At 35.4% G+C, this 24,625-nt stretch overlaps 1 protein-coding gene across 1 annotated transcript; it reads left to right on the top strand.

Moving 5' to 3' along the window:
- Window positions 1-419: 419 nt before the first annotated feature.
- LOC120425214 (uncharacterized) lies at window positions 420-21,158 on the top strand. The gene is made up of 6 exons (XM_039589644.2): window positions 420-1,076; window positions 6,448-7,536; window positions 12,004-12,908; window positions 12,970-13,159; window positions 19,642-19,839; window positions 19,898-21,158. The coding sequence occupies exons 1-6, from the start codon at window positions 743-745 to the stop codon at window positions 20,440-20,442; spliced, it is 3,261 nt and encodes a 1,086-aa protein (XP_039445578.1). The 5' UTR covers window positions 420-742; the 3' UTR covers window positions 20,443-21,158.
- The last annotated feature ends 3,467 nt before the right edge of the window (window positions 21,159-24,625 follow it).

Here is a 24,625-nt window from a genome sequence, read left to right as displayed (position 1 = left end):
AAGACCAGCGAATGTCAGCGTGAAGGGAATGATGGTGTGGTGAGTTTTCCACATGCCAATTTTCCTGATAAGCTCGTCGTCGTTTTCATTCACGATAGTTTGCTCGAGCTCGCCAGGTGGAAAAGTCGGAAAAGTTGCGAGGAGAAAAACTGTTTTTGGTGCAGAATAAATTAGTGTTTTGGGGTTTTTCCTTCTTGCTTTATGGTTTAGAAGTGTGGTTTTTCTTGGGTCGGGAGGTTCTTTGTTTTGGCTAGTTTGGATACCTGTTGTTTGCGTGTGGTGAGCTTCTTTAAGGACAGGTGATTTGCTGGATGGAAATTTTCTTTTTGTTCGCCATTGATTGAAAATTCCATCCTCACATATGGTTCGCTAAAATCACACTTTCCCTGTACGGAATCAATCACGAAGCACAGGATTAGCTCCGGGATTGATGTTCTAAGTGCAGCCACCAGTTGGCACCCGCGAATTGGAGCGGAAAATCGAGATTTTTCCAGCCGTAGTTCCTCCACTGGAAGAGTGAGTGGGTGGTGAGAGGGAAAAGGAGGGTGCACTGGTGAAGAAGAAAAACAGTTTATTGCCACTATCTCTTGGGGGGAAAGGTTGAAATTGCGTCGCGACCATCACCTTGTGGCGGAATCTACGGAGGCAAGGTGGTCGCGTCCGCCAGCTTGTAGCGTCTTCGGTGCGACCCGGGTCCCGGCAGGTGGCCGCAGCCGCAACGCTGGAGCTCATCCGGAAGAAAATGAAACCGTACCAGCCGTCGGAGAAGCTGGTCGTGCGGGACAGCGTTTCGCTATCTATGGACGAGGACCTGAGCGACGACGTCGAGGATGAGGTCTTCATCCGGGATGGGCGCACCTGCAGGACGTACGAGGACCGTGGGGCCAAGCGACCGCTGATGGCGACGGCGAGGCACCGCGGCGGGAACGGGGGTGCCACCGGTGGCAGTGGCCGGAACAGCAAATCAACAAGTTGTGGCTCGTCGAGTCCAATTTTGAAAAAGTACCGACGAAGGCGCTGCTGGAACTGCTGCGAACCGTTTTGCTACGGGTTGGCGGCCATCACGGTGCTGATTGGTAAGTTGGAGGAAAATGAAAAGAAAACATTTTTTCACGCGCGCGGGTCGGTCTCCTGAGACGTGTCGTGGCTCAAGGACACGCAACGCATGGAGGATAATCACACGGAAAAGGGTAGGGATAGTTGGGGTTTCTTAAGAATACTGTTTGATTATTACGAGTTTTTGGGTTAGAATATTCACAGTATTTGAAAGAACCTCATCCCCAAAAAATATTTCAGCTAAAAAATAATCATTTATTTTTACTCGGTGAAAATATTTTTCGAAGTTTTATGACGTCCTCCCACTAAAACGTTTGAAAATATGTTCGAACAAGTTTAATTTACTACTTTTTCGCATTTTTTTTTCGAGAAAGGGAATTTTTCGGGCTTTTCATGCATGTAAATTGCTAAAAGATGAATGCCTGAAACCAGAGGATCAAAAAAGGCATATTTGAAGCCTGAGATTTGAAAAGTGCAAACTCTGGTTTTGATTGGAATATGTATATGATTTTTGCAAAATATTAAAATTATTTTCAAAACAAATTTGTAAATTTATAATGACATGTAATATAAAATTTGCAATACGAAATAACTTCTAATTGTTTTTAAACCAGTAGAATTTGTAGTATTTTCATTAGTATTTTTTTAAATTTTCCAGCCAAACCTTAAATTTCAAAAGAACTAAACTGATAAATTTTGTCTTCTTATGCAAAATTAGCTGAAATTTCAAAAATACGGCCAAAAACTTTTTTTGCGTAAAATTAGGATAACTGGTAGAGGTTTCAAGTAAACTCATACGATACGAAGTTGACTTTTTACCTGTCGGCAACTATTGCTAGTACCAACCACTAGTGTCTTCCTTTTTTATCTGCAAGGACTTCGCCGCCCTGGGCTCCTTAGTGTTTGAGTCCGGCACGGAGCGACGGTGCCTGATACTCATATTTACACAAAGAATTTTAGAGCGCCCGCCGCGGGATTCGAACCAGCAACCTCTGGATTGTGAGTCCAGTGCGCTATCCGATTGATCCACACGGGCGGGAGTAAACTCATAATGTTTTGAATAAAAGTTAGCAAAATATTGCTTCATTTTTAAAGTTACCTGAACAAATATGTCTTAAAATATCATTAAATAAAAATAATTTTATGAAAATAAAAAAAAAATAAAAATGTTATTAATGAATTCGAATTATAGTTTGAGTCCTACTAATGGAGATGCACGGTAGTTCAAATATGAAAAACGAAACTATTGGCACTACGCCCCCCGGGGCATGGCCTTCCTCTAACGTGGGATTTCTGCTCCAGCGCCTCTGACGAGACAGGAGAAACCGGGACCGACGTTTTACTTCACCATCCGATAGAAGCTCAGTGGATAAGGCGGGAATCGAACCCGCGTCTCATAGCATCATCGGGATCGGCAGCCGAAGCCGCTACCCCTGCGCCACGAGACCCACGACCAGTTCAAATATGTTCTTGTTTATTTTTTGATATCCCGTTAATGTTAATCAATAAGATAAACGAAACACCATTAAAATTGAGTATTTTTCAATCACAATATAGTTTTTTTTGTACTATACGCCAGGCGTCCTCATCAAAATAAATCTGAAAACCTGAATTCTCATTTCCTATCTCCGGAATATCTCGTTATGTTCAATTAAATTTACAGTTTAACAAAGAGAATTTTATAAACTTTTTAAAACTATAAAACGAATACCATTGTAATGAACTTTTCTATCAAGGTTGTTAGTTGATAAGGTTATCGTCGATAATCTTATCGTTCGACGATAACGGCGCCAGTTCTTGGACAACTTCTGTTCAGCTTAAATCTTTTTTAAGACTTTATGAAATGAAATACTAAAAAATTTCACAAAATATCGTACTTTTTGAAATAACTCAAATTTTCATAATTCACAATATGAGTATAAGACGATTTGAAATTTTGTATGCATTTTCACTCTTTTTGAGTTTGTGGAATTAAATAGTAAAATTTTCACAAAATACTGTATTTTTTGTAAACATTCAAATGTTTATAATGTGCAGTATTTGTATCAAACGATTTAAAATTTTGCATGCATTTTCAATGTTTTAGGCCAGGGGTGCCCAACCTTTTGGCCCTGCGGGCCAGATCTGATTTTTCTGAAGCAATCTCAGGCCGGAACTAATATTTGATAATACTTGAAAAAGTAAACACATTTTTAATTTTTATTTTTTTATGATTGGGTTCTTTTAAAATAAATAAATAAAAGAACTAGTGTCTCAAATAAGATTCATATATCTTAATTTAAGAATGAAAAACAAAGATAACTTTCAAAAACGTGTTTATTTGACTTATTTAAATTTTTATTTATTTTTGTTTAAAATTGTATAGTTGTTGTTTTTAACGATTGTAATTAATTAAAATTCATTCAAATTCAATGGTAGTTCCAACTATTAAAGTTTAATTCCCTCAACACTACAATATAAAAAAAATCAATGAGTCATGATTAAAATTTATTGAAATGAAATTTGGATTCGAATATCCTTTAAAAATAACGACACTTTTTGCATTGTTGTTAACCTTTATTCATATATTAAAAAAAATTTAAATGATTGTGTGAAAAGCGTAAAAAAATATATAAAATCATTTTCAATTCGTTATTCTTCGAAGTTCAAAGTTTATGAAAACATAATTTTTTTGCTCCCTGATTTCTTGACTCATTTTGAGACGTTTTTAAATGTTTGAAAACACATTTTCAGCGATCTATTTTTTCAGTATGAAAAATTTGCATTTTTAAGCTTTTTTGTTCTGGAAAAATACATTAGTTTTTGCATACACAGTTAAAACTGAAAAAAATAAAATTTAGTGTCTTTTTGTACATTTTAGACAACAATCAAATTTTTTTCATAAATGTCACAATCTTTCGAAATGGATAAAAAAAATTCTTGCGCCATTTTCCAGTTTAAAAATATAAATATAGAAATTATAACAATTAAATTCAAACATGGTCATGTTAAAATTTAATAATAAGCTTATTTTTTAAATTCAGACAGTCAATTTATTTATTTAATATTTAATGAACAGGTCAAAGAACTATTTTGAAAAGTCGTCGCGGGCCGGACGTTAGACAGGCCTGTTTTAGACTTTTTGAAATGAAAAACAAAAATTTTGACAAAACACTGTATTTTTGAAAATACTGAAATTTTCATAATTTACAATCATACGAATCGAAATTTTTAGTAGTAGTTTATGCAACAAGTTGCAAAAAGCTGATTTTTCAGCACGAGTCGTACATTTATTCAACGAGGTTTACCGAGTTGTATAGATACGACGAGTGTTGAAAAAATCATGTTTTGCAACAAGTTGCTTACACATTTTTTTGCATTTCCGAAAAACGCTTTTTGAATGAAATTTTATGTCAATCATCCATGGGTTAAGTAAATATACCGTTCAATACAAAAAATATTGAAAAATGTTACTTTTTGCAATTCCGTCGTGAAACTACTTACTTTTCCTGTCATTCTTGAACGACGAAATAGCCTACTTTTCTGTACCAAAAATAACAGAATCGAATAGCAACACTTTTCAAAAAAAATGCTGAAAAGTTCTACTTTTCAGCACTGAAATGGGTGCTGAAAAGTTGAACTTTTCAGCACTTGTTTCGAAAAGTAACACTTTTCAAAATTGTTTTGATTAAAGCGATTTATTGACAAAATACATGAAAATTTAACTTAAACTTCCACTCAATGATTGTTTTTCGGAATTGCAAAAAATGTTGTATGGAACTCGTTGCAAAACTTGTTTTTTTCAGCACTCTTCGTATTTATCCAACTCGGTGAACCTCGTTGGATAAATGTACGACTCGTGCTGAAAAAATCCTCTTTTTGCAACTTGTTGCATAAACTACTATTTCCATACAAGTGTTGAAAAGTTCAACTTTTCAGCACCCATTTCATTGCTGAAAAGTAGAAATTTTCAGCACTGGTATTGAAAGGTTATAATTTTCCATTCTGTTATTTTTGGTAGGGAAAAGTAGGCTGTTTCGTTTCTATTTTTTTCTCCAGAAGGACAGGAAAAGTGGACAGTTTCACAGCGGAATTGCAAAAATGTATGTTCACCGTTTTCGACTTTTTCGAATTAAAAACTCATATCGTTTTTTTTTTGAAAATAATAAAATTTTCCTTATTAACAATATGGGTTTCAAACGATTTAAATTTTTTATGTAATTTCACTGTTTAAGAGTTTTTGGGATTAAATTTAAATTATCACAAAATACCATCTTCATAAAAAATAAAATCCCCAAAAAATGTTTTTAATAATTTTCAACATGTTAGAATAGGTAATAAAATTCAACCTTTGAGGTTAACAGAAGTATTGTTTGCTGAGGTATTATTGAGTTTTTTTTTAAATATTAATATGTTTTAAAATGTATTGAAAGCTTACTCAATTTTAAAAAAAAAATTCAAAGCAAAATCAAATTTGCAGTGGAAAACACCTTATTTTTTGATTAAGTATATTGTTTCTATGTTATAGTTATTTTTGGATTAATTATATGTTTAAATTTAAAAAAAAGTGTCCAAAATTTATTTTTCTTAGCTTTAAAATGTTTCTATTGTTTTCAAAACAGCACAAGGTGATTAGTAAGGCTCTCAAAAAAAAAATATTATGAAGTTTAAAAAATATAGAAAAAAGAAGAAGAATTTCATTTTTTCACAAAAATTGCAATAACAAGAATATTAATATATTTGAGCAATAACCTATAGTATTTTGGTTATCAAAGGTCAGGCCAAGTTTTTTTTCACAAATTTTCGCAAAAAACCGGAATGGATAATTTTATTTTATTTCGCCGCTTTGCAAAAGCAGGTGACAAGTCGAACTTTTTTTTTATGAAAAATACATCCTACAGGTTATTTTCTGAAAGTTTTTCATTTTCTAATAAATAAAATTCCTGTTGATAATATTTGGAACAAAGAAATCCCTTATCAAAATCAAATATCTAGAGTTTTTTTTGTGTTTCATACTTTTTTAAGGCCTTTAAAAAATAACTCTAGATATGTTAAACTGAATCCCCATTTTCCCTTATCCCGATTGCCTAGCTACGGGCGGTTGTTCTATACAGAGGAATGGTGTTTGTGTGACACATCTCTCCTCATTGAGCTCGTTGATGCCCGCAGAGTAGAATGGGAATGATTGAAAAGCGTTTCACGATTCCTGAGCGTGACATCTCTCTCTCTCTCTCACCTAATCCGACAGCTTGCGGCGGATTATTGCGGGGCAGATGTTGAGGATTCTCAATGAATTGCGATGCTTTCTTTGAACCGCACAACTTATGGCGCGTCTCCATGATTCGATCCGCAGCTCTTTCAATTCAATGGAGACGGATGTACTTTAACGAACTATTTCTCCTCTCTGAACAGGACTGATCGTGCTGGCCGCCCTGCTGCTGACCGCATTCCCAGCTCCGCTGCAGAAGATCAAGGTCTGGTTCCACAAGGAGTCCCCGTTCGGCGGAAGTGCCAAGTTCGGCAGCTTCCTGTACAGCGAAGGCGGAGGAGACAACAGCAACAACAACAACACGTCCGGGCTGGAGATGGTTCCGTGCACGCAGATTACGGTGCAGAAGGTTTGGTCGCGGGTCATCGCCCGGGTCAACAGCGAGAGTCCGTTGCGGAAGGTGGATGTGAATGGGGACGGGGTTATGGACTTGGTCGTTGGGTACGGGATCGACGAGATGATTGACGACGCACGTGGGTACATTCCGAGGTGTACCTCGCTGAAGACGGGACTCACGGATATGTGCGGGGGTGGGTTGATGGCGTTGAACGGGATCAACGGGGAGACGTTGTGGCAGAGGTGGACCTCGTTTACGATCTTTTCGCTAAAGTGTACGATCGACATCAACTCGGACGGGCAGAGTGACTGCGTGGCGGCGGGGCGGGGAGGGTTGATCCTGGCCGTGGACGGGAGAAATGGGAATATTTTGTGGGAGCTTAAAGACTATTCGGATTTGGAGAGCTACGCTGAAACCAGCATCGACCTGTACACGATCAATGTGGTGCGAGATTTGAACAACGATGGGATAGCCGATGTGCTGGCGGTTCACGTTGAAGAAACGCAACGAGCTCACGGAGGACACATCAAGCTGATTTCCGGGGCAACGGGAATCATCCTGAAGAGCGTTCCGACGCCGTATCGAGAGGAAATGTTCGTTCCGATTCAGCAGTTGATGGGTAAGGACGGTGCGGAGCAGTTTCTGATGGTGTCTGGAGGACAGAATTCTCCCGGGGGAATCTACACGCTGAAGCAGGAGAACTTGATGAAGTTTGTTGGCGAGAAGGACTTTGAACCGGTGATGCGCATCGACTCGTCTGGGTTTATGGTTCCCGCGGTGTTGACAGATCTGAACGGAGACTCGGTGGAGGACATCGTAATCAGCTCGTTCAACTCGACGATCTACGCTTTTGACGGGATGAACAAAACTCAGCTGTGGTCGTATTCGATTCCAGGTAAGTTGCGGTCATGATCAGACGGAGTTATAAATATTCATGAATATTCGAAGTTCAAGCGCAATGGTCCTAAAATGTTTATGTTGTTCACCAAATGTGAAAATCGGATGGGGTAAGTGTGAACATTCAATGCTCATAAAATTTAATTTGTGAATTATCATGAAAATTCAAAGTTCAAAGTGCAATGGTCCTCAAATGTTCACGAACATTGGAAAGGGAAACTGTGAACATTATCATTAGGGCGTCCAATTTTCCCGGGTTTTTAATTTCCCGGAAAACGGGAAAAAATATTTTTTAGATTCCGGGAATTCTTGGGATCCCGAGAATTTTTTTTTAAAGTCATAAAATCTATGTTTTCATTGTAGGTTTGAATGTTTTTCAAGCTTAAAATCATAGTATTTGCTCAAAACTAATAATTTTCGATAATCTACACTTTAATCTAAACAAGGATAGAAGTTTTTAGATAGTTTAATAGAAATAAAAAAAATCTTTGCTGTGCTTTAGATTGAATTAAATATTTATTTAGATTGAAATCAAATAAAGCCGTTGCAAATATTTTTCAAAGTTAATGTCACCCCTCCCCCCCCTTCAAAATCGGTTTAAAAAACCAGGGGGGGGGGGAATGTTTTTTTTTACGGATATAGAAGTGTAACCAACTGAGCACAATTTGAAGTGCATTTTCCTGCGTTGAAAATCATATTAAGCATTTCTGGGATCGATCAAAAATATTTTGAATATTTGTGAAATTCTGTTGTTCAACATGAACTTCAAAAAATATTTGCACGGTCTAAGTATCTTATCAATATATTTTTTTAATTTATGTTTTATATGAAATGACTAGAAAATCTTATTAAATGTCTTTTAAAATGTTGAAAAACGAGAAACGATCACAAATAAAATGATACTAAATAGTTAATGTAAAATTTTAGAAAAGTTTAGAATTTCATGTTTGATATAAAAATATTTTACAAATTATCTGGGGAAAATCGGGACAATAGTCTGAATAGGTACAATAGAGAAGATCTTTCAGATTTCGGTCATTCGATTTTTTTTGTATTTTTAAATCCGACTGAAACTTTTTTGGTGCCTTCGGTATGCCCAAAGACGCCATTTTGCATCATTAGTTTGTCCATATAATTTTCCATACAAATTTGGCAGCTGGCCATACAAAAATGATGTGTGAAAATTAAAAAATCTGTATCTTTTGAAGGAATTTTTTGATCGAATTGGTGACTTCGGCAAAGTTGTAGGTATTGATATGGACTACACTGGAAAAAAATGATACACGGTAAATTTTTTTTTGTTATTTTGACAAAGAACTTTGTCCTAAGGTTTCTATACGTGGTGTCAATCCAAAATTTTTGCGAAGCGAAAACGTTACGTGACGAATTCCCCTCTCGGCAAATTTCCCCTCTTTTTGGTGCATGCTGGTTAGATGAGCGAACGTTTCCCAATTAGTCAATCGAGAGACGTGAGATTGATGTATCTAAAATCACCCCCACTCCATCTCATAATTTTCGGATCGTCGACGAGCCAACAAAACTCGGCTCGGTCGGTCCCGAAAATTCATTCTTTTGCTGGACGTCGACGAGAACACATCAGAAGCAGATGGCCTGGTGGCCCGGTAGCAGACGGTCTGGAGGTCCGGGAGCAGATGGCTTGGAGGCAAGGACCAGCTAAGACATGCCAGTCGCGGGAGTCGATCATTGGAACTGGCCAACACCTGGACTGGAGTGGCCGGAGGCCCCGCGGATGTTCCGATGGGGGGACATTTGCCGGACCGTAAGAATTGGGGCAATATGGGTATCAAACTTTATGGTTTTTGATACTGGATATGAAATTTGACATTTCGGCAGTAGTGGTCACAATCCGGAGTGGCCGGAGGCCCCGGGGATATTCCGAAGAGGGGACATTTGCCGGACCGTAAGAATTGGGGCAATATGGGTATCAAACTTTATGGTTTTTGATACTGGACATGAAATTTGACATTTCGGCAGTAGTGGCCAAAATCCGGAGTGGCTGGAGGTCCCGCGGATGTTCCGATGGGGGGACATTTGCCGAACCGTAAGAGTTGGGGCAATATGGGTATCAAACTTTATGATTTTTGATACTGGACATAAAAAGTTGCATTTGGCCATTATCTGAAGTTAAGCAGTTAAAATAAATTGCTTATTAGGCAGGAAGTAATAAATAGATAACTGTGATGCACATTTTTTTGTGCCACTGCGAAAATCTGTTTCTGGAAATTTAGAATAACAATCTCGTAATCAATTAGGGCAGTTTAATGTCTGCTGTTCAAATTTTATTTACTGCCGCCGATTGCTTGCAACAGCCTTGCAAAAACATTCCCGCATCTTGGTAACTTTCGAGTGGTGAAGGAAAGTCAATTGATTTCACTTCGATTTATATTTCAGCTCTACTTGCAATTTCCGTCCCCTTAGTTCGATAGGACGGTAATTATAAGGGGGAAATTAGGACAGGACATTCTAATCGAAAATTTCATCAATCATCTTGCAAAGTTCTTTGTCATACTGGTCATGTGTAACATAACCACCTGCACCTTTTTTATTTAATTTTTTGTCATTAAAACTTGATTTGCAAAAAAACACTATTTTTATTTTTTTTATTTTTTTTTATGTTTTAGAGGACATCAAATGCCAACTTTTCAGAAATTTCCAGGTTGTGCAAAGAATCTTTGAGTTATGAATTTTTGAATCAATACTGATTTAAAAAAAAATCCAAAAAGCGGTCGCAAAAATTTTTCAACTTCGTTTTTTGATGTCAAATCAAATTTACAATCAAAATGTATTTTAGTGCAATTTTGATAAAGTGCACCGTTTTCAAGTTAAATCCATTTTTAGGTGACTTTGTTGAACATAGTCGCAGTTTATCATTTTTTTTTTAGATTAGTGCACATATTTGCCCACTTTTGAAAAGCTGAAAATTCTCTGTATTTTGCTTTTTGAACTTTGTTGATACGACCCTTAGTTGCTGAGATATTGCCATGCAAAGGTTTAAAAACAGAAAAATTGATGTTTTCTAAGTCTCACCCAAACAACCCACCATTTTCTAATGTCTGTATCTCAGCAACTAATGGTCCGATTTTCAATGTTAAAATATGAAACATTCGTAGAATTTTCCGATCTTTTCGAAAAAAAAATTTTCTAAGTTTTTAAACCAAGACTTAAATTTCAAAAGGGCGTAATATTGAATGTTTGGCCCTTTTGAAATGTTAGTCTTGGTTTAAAAAAATTTCAAATATTCTTTTCGAAAAGATTGGAAAATTTCACGAATGTTTCATATTTCAACATTGAAAATCGGACCATTAGTTGCTGAGATATCGACATTAGAAAATGGTGGGTTGTTTGGGTGAGACTTAGAAAACATCAATTTTCCTGTTTTTTAACCTTTGCATGGCAATATCTCAGCAACTTATCAATTTATTAAAATTTTACTACAATTTATCAAAATTTTACTAAAGTACTGTTTGATTGCAAATTTGAATTTACATCGAAAAATGAAGTTAAAAATTTTTTGCGATCAATTTTCGATTTTTTTTAAAATCTGTATTGATTCAAAAATTCATAACTCGCTCAAAGATTTTTTGCACAACCTGGAAATTTCTGAAAAATTGCCATTGATGTCATCTAAAACATATAAAAAATAGTGTTTTTTTGCAAATCTAGTTTTAGTGACAAAAAGTTTAATTAAATATCACCAAAAAATTTTTACCTTGTATCGTTTTTTTCCAGTGTAGTCCGTATCCATACCTACAACTTTGCCGAAGACACCAAATCGATCAAAAAATTCCTTCAAAAGATACAGATTTTTGAATTTTCATACATCGTTTTTGTACGGCCATCTGCCAAATTTGTATGGAAAATTATATGGACAAACTAATGATGCAAAATGGCTTCTTTGAGACATAAGAAATCTTTCTGATGAAACGTATCCAAAAAAAAACCCACTAAAATTGTAAGTTCAGCAATACAACTCCAGTCTTTTAAAAAATATATAAAATTAAATACAAAATATTTAAAGCACTAAACATTTTGCGGATCTGTCAAATAAAATATAAAAAATATAAAAAAATTAATGCTATCAAATTAGTAGTTGAGTTATAAAGTTTAGCTATAAAGTTAAGTAGTTACCTGTTTATCTAACCTAATCTAAATTTCAAGGCTAAAATTAGTTTTTTTTTCAATTTCGGGAATTCCCGGGAAAAAAATATTTAAAAAATACCGAAATTCGGAAATTTCCGGTTTCGGAAAAAATCCCTGGATTGTTGTCCCGGAAATTCCCGGGATAAACGCACTAATGTTTATAACATTCAATTTGCGAATAATCATAAATATTTGAAGTTTAAAGCGAAATGATCTTCAAATGTTCACGTTGTTCACCAACCGTGAACATCGCATGGAAAATTGTGAACATATTTTCATGAATTTCAATTTTCGTGCATTCCAGCTTCCGAGAGCGTCAGCTCGATCGTGCCCGGCCACTTTGACCACGACAACGTGACCGATTTCATGGTCAAGTACAACACCGGTGCCGGATTCCCCGTGTACTTCTACTCGCAGACGACGATCCTCAACGGAACGAACGGGCAGCCGTTCCTGGACAGCAGCGTAAAGGACTCGGGCGGTCCAAACAGCCTTCTCGGTGGACTCTCAATCTCCCAAACCGGCGGAGGAGACTTTTTCCTGCACTGGCAGCTCCAGTGCCGGAACAAGTACGAAACGACCGACGAGTACCGGTTCATTCCGGAGAGCGATATCATTCAGCAGTCCCGCGCGGACACCTGCATGCTCCGGTACAACCAGTCCAGCGTGCTCAAGCTGTACGCCATCAACCGGCACGTGGAGCCGCCGGGCGCGGTGATCTTCTCCAGCGACGACCTCCAGATCCGGCTGAACGAAACGGCCAGCGAGCAGCTGCGCGAGAGTTACGTGGCCCCGATCAAGCATCCGAAGATGAAGCTCAAGGTGAAGGACGACGGTCGGAAGGCCAGCGAGAGTCAGCAGCAGCAGTCGCAGTCGCAGCAAACGCAGTCGGTTCGGATGGACAAGAAGCTGGACCAGAAGGTGGCGCCGGGGGAGGAGCTTGATGATGGCGCGAATGTGGGCGTGGTGATGACCGGTCCCAATAAGGTGGCCAGTGAGATGAGGAGGCAGAAGCTGCGCGAGCAGATGTTGAACACGAACAGGATTCCGGAAGCGCTGGAGGTTGAGGAGGAGAACAAGCGGCAGGAGAAGCTGAACATGAACGATGTGTACAAGAAGTACGCGTACAACTCGAACAACCCGATGGGGGAGGACGTAGAGAAGCCGTACATCTACGTGCCGTATGATGATCCGATCAATCCGGATTTGGTGAGTACCACTTCGAACAAGACTTGTAGAATTATGTAGTCACGATTAAACATCATTACAGCGAACCCAGTTTCTGCAGTCCCAGATGCAGCTGCCGGACTACTCCGAGCGGGACTACAACGCAGCCGGTATCGATGAAGACAATCGACCGTATCGACCGCGTCCTGCTCCTCGTTACAAAGATATTGGAGCTCGGCAGCAGCAGCAGTACTCGGGAGGACGCGATGTTCGGAGCAAGTTTGGAGGATTCGGTAAGCTTGTAGTGGAGCAATTCGGTGAGATTTCGGTCATTCGATTTTTTTTTGTATTTTTTAATCCAGCTGAAAGTTTTTTGGTGCCTGCAGTATGCCCAAAGAAGCCATTTTGCATCATTAGTTTGTCCATTTAAATTTCCATGCAAATTTGGCAGCTGTCCATTAGCATGCCCAGAAATAATGACACCCTGCTCCACAAGCGGAAAACGGTTTATTGGGTTATTTTAAGCAGCTGTGCAAATTTTGAGCGAAATTGGTTGAGATTAACCCATTGATACCCGAGCCTAAAGTTGGTGAAAAAAATATGTTTCATACAAAAACGACTTTTTTAAATCGCTAATAACTTTTAAGGATTGAGTTTTATAGCTTTGGTATGTTCTACAAAGTTGTAGAGCATTCAATTTTAAATGAGAATCTTTCTTTTGGGAATATTTGGACTGAAGTAGCGCATCCTGCAGACCAAACCATAAGAAAATTGGGTTTTACATACATTTTTTCGATTTTCCCCATACAAACTTCACCTTCGAGTATCAATGGGTAAATGTTGATCGATTTTGCTCATATTTGGCTCAGAGTCCTAAACATGTGCACTCATTTAAAAAAATGCATAACTGCGACTATTTTCAAAAAAGTTACCTAAAAATTGCTATAACTTGAAAACTGTGCACTTTATCAAAATTTCACTAAAGTACTTTTTGATTGCAAGTTCGAATTTAATTCAAAAAATTAAGTTAAAAAAAATTGTGACCATCTTTCAATTTTTGAAAAAAAAATCAGTATTGATCCAAATTTTTTTAACTCGGTCAAAGATTTTTTCCACATTTTGGAATTTTTTGAAAAGTTGGCATTTAATGCCCTCCTTGAAAAATATATAAAAAATATTGTTGTTTTTTTGCAAATCAAGTTTTAGTGACGAAAAGTGAAATTAAAAATAACATTTTTTTCATCGCGTATCATTTTTTTCAGTGTAGTCCTAATCCATACCTACAATTTTACCGAAGACACCAAACCGATCAAAAACTTCCTTCAAAAGATACAGATTTTCGAATTTTTATATATCATTTTTGTATGGACAGCTGCCAAATTTGTCTGGAAAATTATATGGACAAACTAATCAAGGTTGTTAATCGATAGAATTATCGTCGATAGTATTATCGTCTGACGATAACGATAATGGTTATCGTTATTGTCGGGATTATAACGATAATCTATCGTTATCGTTATTCCGATAATTCTATCGGCAATAATTTTATCGACGATAACTTTTAATTAAAGCTTTTCAAAGCTTCCTATACATTAGAGGTGGGCAAAACCAAAACCGCTCTTTTATAGGAGCCGTTCATTTTCGTTCGCTCATTAAAAAAAGCCGCTCTTTTGAACGGCTCTTTCGCTCTTTTTCAAAATGTTGATGATAAGGTTTTTTTTAAAGAATCGTGTGATTTTATAAGTTATTTCACATTGGACTTTAATAAATTATTTGATAAAAAAAACTTAAAACGAGAAGATGCCCTTGAAAACCATAGGTCTCTGTGGCCTCTATATGTCAAGATTTCTACTCGAACCTGAACATTCGAGTAATTGAATGGCATCCAAACTCAGATCTAGGATGCTGCAAAAATTGCTTTTAATTTCAAAATTGCGTTTATTTCTGGAATAGTTGAACCAATGCTGATATTTTATTTGGAGAAAATATTCTGTTATCTCTTTTCTACGATTAAGTCTATAAACGCTAAAGTTTAATCGGAAAAGGATTTATTTATTTTTCCAAAATCTCTAGACTATTCAGTAGATTTTTGGTAATATTTTACAGATTATGCAATTTGAAATGCTCAAATTTATATTCTGGTAATACTTTAATGTACAATCAGTTCCACAATAAAAAGTTTTTTTCATTTTGTTTAGAAAATCATTTACTTTTGTGATAATTTTTTATAAGCATTGAAATATTTTAAATTGCATTTTAAATTCTCTAAAACAAATTTAAAAATACAATTTTTCTGAAATTTAATAAATAATATTTAAAACAAAAATCATGCCATCTTCAAACGGTTCTTTCAAAACACCGGAGTTTAAAAAAGAACCGCGGTTCTTTTTTTTGTGAGCCACGGTTCGTTCGCTCTTTTCAGTGAACCGGCTCTTTGAGCGGCTCGCTCTTTTTTTGCCCACCTCTACTATACATACTAAAAAAAATCGCAAAATACTGTATTTTTTTGAAAATACTAAAAAATATTTAATTCGCCATATAACGATTCGAAATTTTGCATGTATTTTAACTGTTTTAAAGATTTTTGAATGAAATACTCAAATTTTCACAAAATACCGTATTTTCTCGAAAATACTCAAATTTTTAGAATTCGCTATATAGGTATCAAACGATTCGAAATTTTGCATGTATTTTAACTGTTTTAGAGTTTTTTTAATGAAATACTAAAATTTTCACAAAATACCGTATTTTCTCGAAAATACTCAAATTTTTATAATTTGCAATATGGGTATCAAACGATTTGAAATTTTAAATGTACTTAAGCTGTTTTAGAGATTTTTGAATGAAATGCTGAATTTTTCACAAAATACCGTATTTTCCCGAAAATACTCAAATTTTTATAACTCGCATTATGGGTTTCAAACAAAGCGAAATTTTACCTGCTTTTTCATTCAAAAAACTCTTAAACAGTTAAAATACATGCAACATTTCGAATCGTTTTTATAACCATATTACGAATCATAAAAAAATGAGTACCGTAAACTGGGGTGACTTTAATAGCCCGGGGTGACTTTGATAGGTTTTTCAAATGCAAAATCAAATTTCTTTCAATGTAACCCCGGGCTATCAAAGTCACCCCAGTTTACGGTATTTTCGAGAAACTAAGGTATTTTGCGAAAATTTGAATATTTTATTCAAAAAACTCTAAAAAAGTTAAAATACATGCAAAATTTCGAATCGTTTGATACCCATATTGCAAATTATAAAAATTTAAGTATGTATTTTCGAGAAAATACGGTATTTTGTGAAAATTTCAGTATTTAATTAAAAAATCTCTAAAACAGTTAACATACATTTAAAATTTCAAATCGTTAGACACCCATATTGCGAATTATAAAAAAAAAATATTTTCGGTACGGTATTTTGTGAAAATTGTAGAATTTCATTAAAAAACTCTAAAACGGTTAAAATTCATGCAAAATTTCGAATCGTTTGATACCCATATCGCAAATTATAAAAATTCTAGTACTTAAAAAAAACGGTACTTTGTGATTTTTTTTGTATTTATACATGACACATTCCGCCGTGACGTTGCAACGCTTTGACTTTTCTTTTTTCAGTATTTCGGCTGTAACTCAAAAAATACATTGAAAAGGTACATTTGTTATTACAGATTCGGAACGTACATTAAATTTCCTATAAGAAACAGTATTGAAGCATTATTTTAAGCGAATATTCGATTTTTGAGAGGGGAATATGTAGCGTGACGTTGCAACGCGTGACTTTTTCTCAATCCTGACACAATTCATTTTTCGCCATAAACTCTGCTCTGTTAAACGACAATTTTGGAGTTCTTCTTTCATTTTTAGTGCAAAATTGGCCAACAAATCGAATGCAATCATTAGTTTTACGAAAAAATCAAACCCCGATTTTTAAAGACCACTTACATTTCGTGACGTTGCAACGCTTTGTTTTTGAAAACAGGGTTTTTCGTTGCGTTGCAACGTCACGAAATTTTAGTTTCAAAATAAATCATAGTTTTTGTTAGTTTGAACAACTGTATGTTAAGGTTTTATTATAGGACATTAATAGACAGTACAAGGACATGTGAATTGATTGGCCCGCCCATGTTTGACCCCCCCCCCCCCTCCTCCTATACCGCTATCACAGTAGCAGTACGATTTACGAAGTTTTCCAAACGTTTTTAAAGTAAAAATAAATATTTGTATTATTCTATTATCACGAAGGACACCCCCCACTCTCCCCTCCTCTATCCATGTAATGGGACGTCCATGCATTACGTAACGGCATAATATCATGGGGGAGGGGGTTCGAGGATTTACACAAAAAATGTATCGGAAATGTATTACCAGGGGGTAGAGGAGGCCTAAAAATATAAATATTTTGTTACGTAATTCACGAACGCTCCCTTAATATTTTAATGCTTTTAAGCAATTTACAAAACACGTGGAAGTTTTAGAAGGGAGGAGGAGCTTCAAGTTTTCAGGAGGGCTGAAATTTATAAATAAAGTGCCCATATCGTTTGTTGATGGCCCTAAGGGGTGATCTGCAAACAACTTAACTTATTTTGTTGACTTTTGTGCTTTTTAAATTAAATTTTAATTTGAGGAAATAATAAAACTGTTTACCTGCCCAACATAACATTTTTAATTGCGAACAACTAAACGTTGCATACAACTTATTTAGGTAAGGGTTCGTCCATCAACAAAGTGACAAAAGTTTGTAAAAAAAAAACAATCGAATCACGTGATTTTTAATGTTTAGTGAATTTCACTATAATTTGGCCTACATAAGGGTGCAGGATAAAAAAAATCGTTGCGTTGTATTTTAATGAACCCTCGCGTAAATCAGTTTATCATAAAGGGGCCATCCAGTAACCAAGTGATTACTTTTTTGAAAGTTTTGGATTTTTTCCCCATTGTGAACATCGGTATATTTTGATTTGTTCAACAAGTTTCATAAAATACCTACTTTTAACGAGTTGCATTCAAACTTAAGTAACGGAATTTGTGAATGACCCATGTACAATTCTTCTGTAAATATGCTCGGAAACATTATATAAAAAATATATAATATTTAGTAACCTTTTATCTTCAAAAACCAACTACGCATACACCTTTTTTTGCCATGTGACCAGGGTTACCAGGTCTGAAGAGAAAAAAATCTGGCAAAAAATCTGGGAAAAATCTGGCAAGCCACTTTTCTCAAAGTAATTAGCAATTTTGTGTTCAAAAACAGTGTATTTTCAGTTTGTATACATTAAAGCTTCACAAAATAAACAAAATACGTCAATAAAACAATGTGTGGAAGAAATAAAAAAATATTTTTTTCATATTGGCACTCAAAAAATCTGGCAATGCCAGATTTATCTGGCAACCTGGCACCCCTGCATGTGACCAATATGATTTAAAATTTCGTGACGTTGCAACGCAAACTTAAACCTGTTGTAACTTTGGATATAGACAACCAATTTAGTCGCTCTAGGTTGCATTTGAAAGCTCTTTCCAAGTACAAAGAGCATCTAAAATATCAAAATGATTGAATGTTTAGTTTTCTGTTGGCATAAACAACTGTCCCTTTTTCGTGACGTTGCAACGCAATAAAATGGCAAACTTACACTAGTTTGAAAAAATACTTAACTTAAGATAAACTATAAATCCATGACATTTCCGTTTAGTACAACTAAAAACCTACAAAATGCAATCTAAAGAATAATTTTTGGATTTTATTTCGCAGAAAACCAGGAGTTTTTAGAAAAATGTTTTAAAACGATGATTTTATCATGAATTGATGCATAACTTAACCAACTTGTACATAATGATATTCAAATGATCAATTAATGAAAACCATGATTTTCGAAGCTTCAAGTAGTCTAGAATCGAGGAAAAATATCCAAATAGCTCATACACGCTTTTCAAAATTTCATCCTAAGGTGTACATTGCCGGAGAATGTGTCACATCGAAATTTACCTTATTATCAAAAACATATTAACTAAGAGGAAGCTTGAAAATTCAAATTATGGTTGGTTTTTGTCAAATTTCGAAATATATTAAATATAAGTTATCGTCCATTAAAATTATCGCCGATAGAATTATCGGAATAACGATAACAATAGAACTATCGTTATCGCTATCGAACCTCGATAATTTTATCGTTAAAAACCTTGAAACTCATGATGCAAAATGGTTTCTTTGGGCATACCAAAGGCACCATAAAAGTTTTAGCCGGATTAAAAAATACAAAAATTAAAATAAAAAAAAAGATCTATTTCGAAGAGAATTGCTAAGTGTATGAACACAGGGGTGAAGAATTACAACCCCGAGCAGATGCAAATAACTTGGGAATAACATTTTTTGATATTTGAAGATATGTATTTGAAAATTTTATGTTATTTATAACAAGATTTGTTATTCGCCGTTATGATTTTTTCGTTATTGGATTGTTATTGTAATAACAGACTAATAACAAATCTTTGTTATTATTTTTTTGCTATTTTAACAACTAATCCGATCTTCCCAATAACAGTTAGCGGTATTCTTCCATAACAATAAATGTTATTCTCAAGTTGTTCTGGCTTTCAATCAATATCAGACCGATAACAAAAGAGTTCAATAACAGTTTATGTTATCATAACGAAAAAATGGATTTTGCAAGAAGAATCCATAACACTTTCTGTTATTTTAACAGTATTTGTTATTGAAATGGCATGAATTTAGTTATTACCGTCTGTTCGGGACGTTACATTTTTTGTAGACGAGGTTGACCTGCACGATCCCAATTTGGAGGAGCAGGTTTTCAACGAAACCAATCCCAACTCGCAGATCGTTAAGAAAGTTCTGCTGAACGATGAGATTTTAGAGGCACTCAAGGAGAATGATAGTGGCACTAAGGGATCAAAGGAGACGCTCTGGGACTTGGAGATGGAAAAGGAAGCGAAGGAGGCCATCAATGGTAAGATTTCAATATTTCCTAAGGTAATATAAATGAGTTTAAGTATTTCTTTTTTAAGATGTAACCTCCCTGAACTACGACTACAACAAAGAGAAGCGCCAAGCTGACCAGAAGACCAACGACACAACAACCCCGACGACGCCCACTCCAGCGACCCCAGAAGCTCCCCCCAACGAGAACATCCTACCGTCAATCTCCTCCACCGGAGTCCTCCTCAAGTCGCTCAACAGCTCCGCGGCCAGCCCCACCATCGACTACGTGTTCGTGATGAACATTCGCGAGTCCGAGGTCTACCCGCCGCTGATGATGGAGCAAGACCTGGACTGCCTGCGGGAAAAGGCCGCCGGCTACCAGACCTACACCCCGGACGACCTGCCCCAGCTGGAGAAGAAGCTGCTGAAGCAGTGTCTTCGCGCGCGGCTCCCGAATCTCAAACCCACCTACCAGAAGTTCGAAACGCAGATCATCGTGACGCGCGTCGAGATTGGCTGTTCGTGCGGAAGCGAGCTGAACCCGGCCCGCGAGGTTTGCTCCAAGCTGCACAGTTACGACCAGCAGCGGTGGACCGAGTACATGGGCAATGCCGGCAGTGGCCGATACTGAGATCGGGGCGGAGAGGGTGAGATGATGGTCTGAGGCTGGTAAGAAGCTGGAGCTGTGGGAAAACGCGCCGTAATTTCTCTGAACTCTGATTTGAAACTCCCTTTCTTCGCAAGCTTACTTGAACCCTTACAGCATTCACAGGACCTAGCAGTTTCCATTCTTCCACACAAGAATCAGCAGAACAAACAAAAAAACTATTGTACAAACAACTGTAATCTATACTACTAAATAATAGATTTCTTTTAGATTCTTCACTAAACAGACAAAAAAAAGTATTTAAAACTATATTTAAATTGATAAAAAGCAAAAGACAATTCAATCAAAGCATTTGTAACATGGTATAACAAACAATCTAGCACTCTAGCATTAAGAAGGTATCGCAAACGGAAACGGAAATTATGGGGATGGGCAGGTGTGTGATTGGAGAAAGATAAACCAAATTCATATAATAAAAAAAATACAAAAAGAAATAAGAGAAGTAGAATAGAACAATGCATCAAGAGCTAACTTAAACATATTTGAATGCATATAGAAGACAGTATATAAACCAAAGCACAGCAGATACAGAAACTTTCATATTTTTATTTTATAACAGACAAAATAACTAAAGTGTATAGCTAAGTGGGCAACAAATGAATTTAGGAGTCAAACGTATAGTGAATGCATGTTAAGCTAGGGATTTGAAAAGTGTAAATAAAGGTGAAAGGTATATCAAATTGTGTGTTCCTGTTCCGAAAGGTCTAAATTTTTAAATTTTCTGATCGTTTAAATTTTAAATCTCTTGAATTAAAAATGTTAAAGCTTATACTAATTAAACATTTCCAAATTCATTTTCAAATTTCCAGTTTGTTAAATACTCAATGAAATGTTACATTTTGAAATAATTAAATCTTCAAATATTTTTTTTAATTTTCTCATTTAGAAATATTTTTACTTTGCAATTTTAAAATTTTCAATTTCAAATATTTTAATTCATATTTCTAAATTTTCGAATTTTCAAATTCAATTTAAAATTTTATTTTTTTTATATATTTTTTTAAATTTTCAAAATAATATTTTTTTTTAAATTAACGGTGCGCATCAGCCAGAGCTTTTGCACCAAAATTTCTGTTACACAAATTTTAGTATCATAAAAAGTACGGGAACTTTCGATATAATTTTTGATTCATCCCCTAAAGTATTGTCTGCAAAATTAAATTAAATAAAGTTTGACTAATTTTACAATCAGATTGATGCAGAATTGGGTCCGTAAGTTTGACAATTTTGGAAAAAGAAGACAACAACTTCCTTGGTTGGGGAGCGTTCTTTTATTACGTAACGCTGGGATTTTGTTTGAATTTTAAAGTATAAAATTTCTATACTTCAAAAATTATAAAGGTTTAGAATTAAAACAAAAATAATTCAAATTTCAGAATATTTTTTTATTATTTTAAAGTATTATATTTCTATAGTTAAAAATGATAAAATTTTCGAATTTTGGAATTGAAAAAAAAGTTTTTTATTTATTTTTTTTAATATTTTGGAATTTTACAATTTAAGAATTTTGGATAATCGAGTAAAATACACTCAACCCCCGGTGGTTGGTCACTTTTTCGTTTGACACTTTTTTAGTTTGTACCCCGATGGTTGGTCAAAGTCAAACTAAAAAGTGACGAACTGTCACTTTTTACACGGCGCTCACGCACACTATCAAAACAAACGTTTGGTAGTGTGTAAAAGCGGTGTCAAACTAAAAAGTGACCCCGTTCGTTTGACAACAGTTGGTGTCAAACCATCGGGGATTGACTTTTAAAATTATTGAATTTAAAAAAAAAATATTTTTTGCGATTTTTGAATCATAGAAACATAACTTTAAAAATGCTTTGAAGTAATTTAGCAATTTTAAATCCAAAATGTCGGTGTTGAAATATTGAGAAAATGCATTTGATAATTTAACACATGCAGTTAGTCTCGCAATCCAAAGGTTGTCAGTTCGAATTCCGGGGGTGGAAGGTTTCTTGGAGTAAAAACCTTTGGTTGCTCTTCCCATCCAACTTTTGTTTAACTTTTTTGCAGCATATTCCCGTATTTTTTCTGCAATTCTTTTTTGCAACAGTTCTGCAAGAGAGCAAGAAAAAGGGGACTTTATAGCTGTCGGCCACCATTGCTAGTACCAACACTAGTGTCTGCCTTTCATCTACAAGGACTTCACCGCCCTGGGCTCCTAAGTGTATGAAAGTATGGCACGGAGCGCCGAATACCCATATTTACACAAAGAATTTTAGAGCGCCCGCCGCGGGATTCGAACCAGCGACCTCTGGATTGTGAGTCCAGTGTGCGGTCCGACTGATCCAGACGAGCGGGACATAAGAAGCTATAGCTATAACCAGCAGTAGAGAGAAGAAACTACCTGCAGAAATGTAGAATTGCAGAATTCTACGGTACGGGAATAGACAGAAAAAAATGAGAAAATAAACAACAATTTTAATTTTTCCTCGATTTGTTTACCCGCAGATCATAACACACTGACAGTCGCGTACGTGTACTTTGTAAGGACTCTTGTAAAAAAAGGCAAAACACGCGACTTTTGAAGAATAAAAAAAAACTGGATATCTAGTGAATTGGGTCCTAAAATTAAGCTTAAATTTGTGATATTATTGTTCACAACGATAAAGATCATTTTTCTGAGTACAATGACCCTTGGTTCGACCGCAAAGCATTTGAATTGGATTTTTGCATCAATTTTTAAAAAATAACTTCATGGCCCTCCCGCATAATCAAAAACCATCGGGGGAATAGTCCAAACTATATCACTACTAAAAGAGATGTAGTTACCACATACTTAACCATTATCATATAGTTACGGCACTATACAAAACCATAACGAAACTGATAGTCAAATGATGACGTTTTTATTGAAGTAAATCTAATGATTCTAACTATTTTTGAACTATTTGGGGTACAATAACCTTACACTAAACAGTTCGGATTGTTTAGACAACGTGACTCAACGAAAAATTTTACATGTCCAAATAGTTCAAACAATTTATCAACTTTATTGAGAACAATATAGCAAAATTCCACAGATTTTAGATTTTTATAGTCAGAACCTGTAAGAACTAAAAACCTACTATAAATGCTATAGTAGAACACAATTGATGGCGGCCACATTTTTTTCGATAAGTTTGTATAATCCAGATAATTTGTCAACTTACATGAAGTAAAATTACTATACACCATTCTATTTTGAATTAAAAATTTATATAAGTCCAAATAGTTCAAACAATATTTCAACAGTATGGAGTACAATTACAGTTTGTTATATAATCCAACTATATGTTAAACGATTGGTACCAAAATTTCAACTTTTATCAAGTAAATTGATCACAGTCGATTCCTCTGGGTGATAGACGTGATAGAGATCCCCGCATAAAGATTTACTATAAACCTACAGTAGATTTTATGGTTATCACACGATAAATTCTATGGTTATTTTTACCATGATTCTACAGTAGCCTTTATGTTTTTTCACCATAGAATATATCCTATTTCGGGAATTTACTATAAAAAAGGGGTATTGTTAGGCACAGTCACCATAAAAATTTCGACTTTTCCCCATACAAAAAAAAACCAAAAACTATACATTCTATCGTATTTTCATTGATGCCTTTTCCGTCCAAAAAATTACCCTGACCATAGAAAACATCATACATTTATAATAAAAACAGTAACCATTATAATGGTTTGCACAGTAAATTCACAGTTTTTCATGGATTTTTCCATACTAACCCGCATAAAAAAGTACCATATAAAAACTTTTTTTCATATGGTAATTGAACTTTAAACTATATTGTTACTACCATTTCCAAAAATGTTTGACTACTATTTTAAAAATGGTATTTATATGGTTGGCATGAATTTTTACTATCTCACAAATGGTTTAACCATCTGGCATAAGGGTGGTTAGCAATGGTAACCTTAAAAAACTCAGTACTATTTTCGTCAAAAAACTGTTTGTTGTATGGTAAATAAATGGTTTAAGTACTATTTGGCAAAAAGTAACCTTAAATCAAACAGTTCACAAATAGTTTAATATAGTTAAATTTTAATTTTGGGAAATTGAAAAACGATTTCACAAATAGTTACCATTTCTCAAAGTGTCATTGTATGATCCAATATGGTAATCAAATGGTAATTTTTTATC

This window comes from Culex pipiens, chromosome 3 (genome assembly GCF_016801865.2).
Source record: "Culex pipiens pallens isolate TS chromosome 3, TS_CPP_V2, whole genome shotgun sequence".
NCBI lineage: Eukaryota > Metazoa > Arthropoda > Insecta > Diptera > Culicidae > Culex > Culex pipiens.
Note: the sequence above shows the minus strand (reverse complement) of the source record. Positions and strands in the feature narration are given on the sequence as shown.

Excerpts from the sequence above, each read along its gene's own strand:
- LOC120425214 (XM_039589644.2), top strand. The coding sequence starts at position 743 with ATGAAACCGTACCAGCCGTCGGAGAAGCTGGTCGTGCGGGACAGCGTT. Across the intron at positions 7,537-12,003 it reads GTGGTCGTATTCGATTCCAG|CTTCCGAGAGCGTCAGCTCG; the intron begins GTAAGTTGCGGT and ends CGTGCATTCCAG. Across the intron at positions 13,160-19,641 it reads GAGCAAGTTTGGAGGATTCG|ACGAGGTTGACCTGCACGAT; the intron begins GTAAGCTTGTAG and ends CATTTTTTGTAG.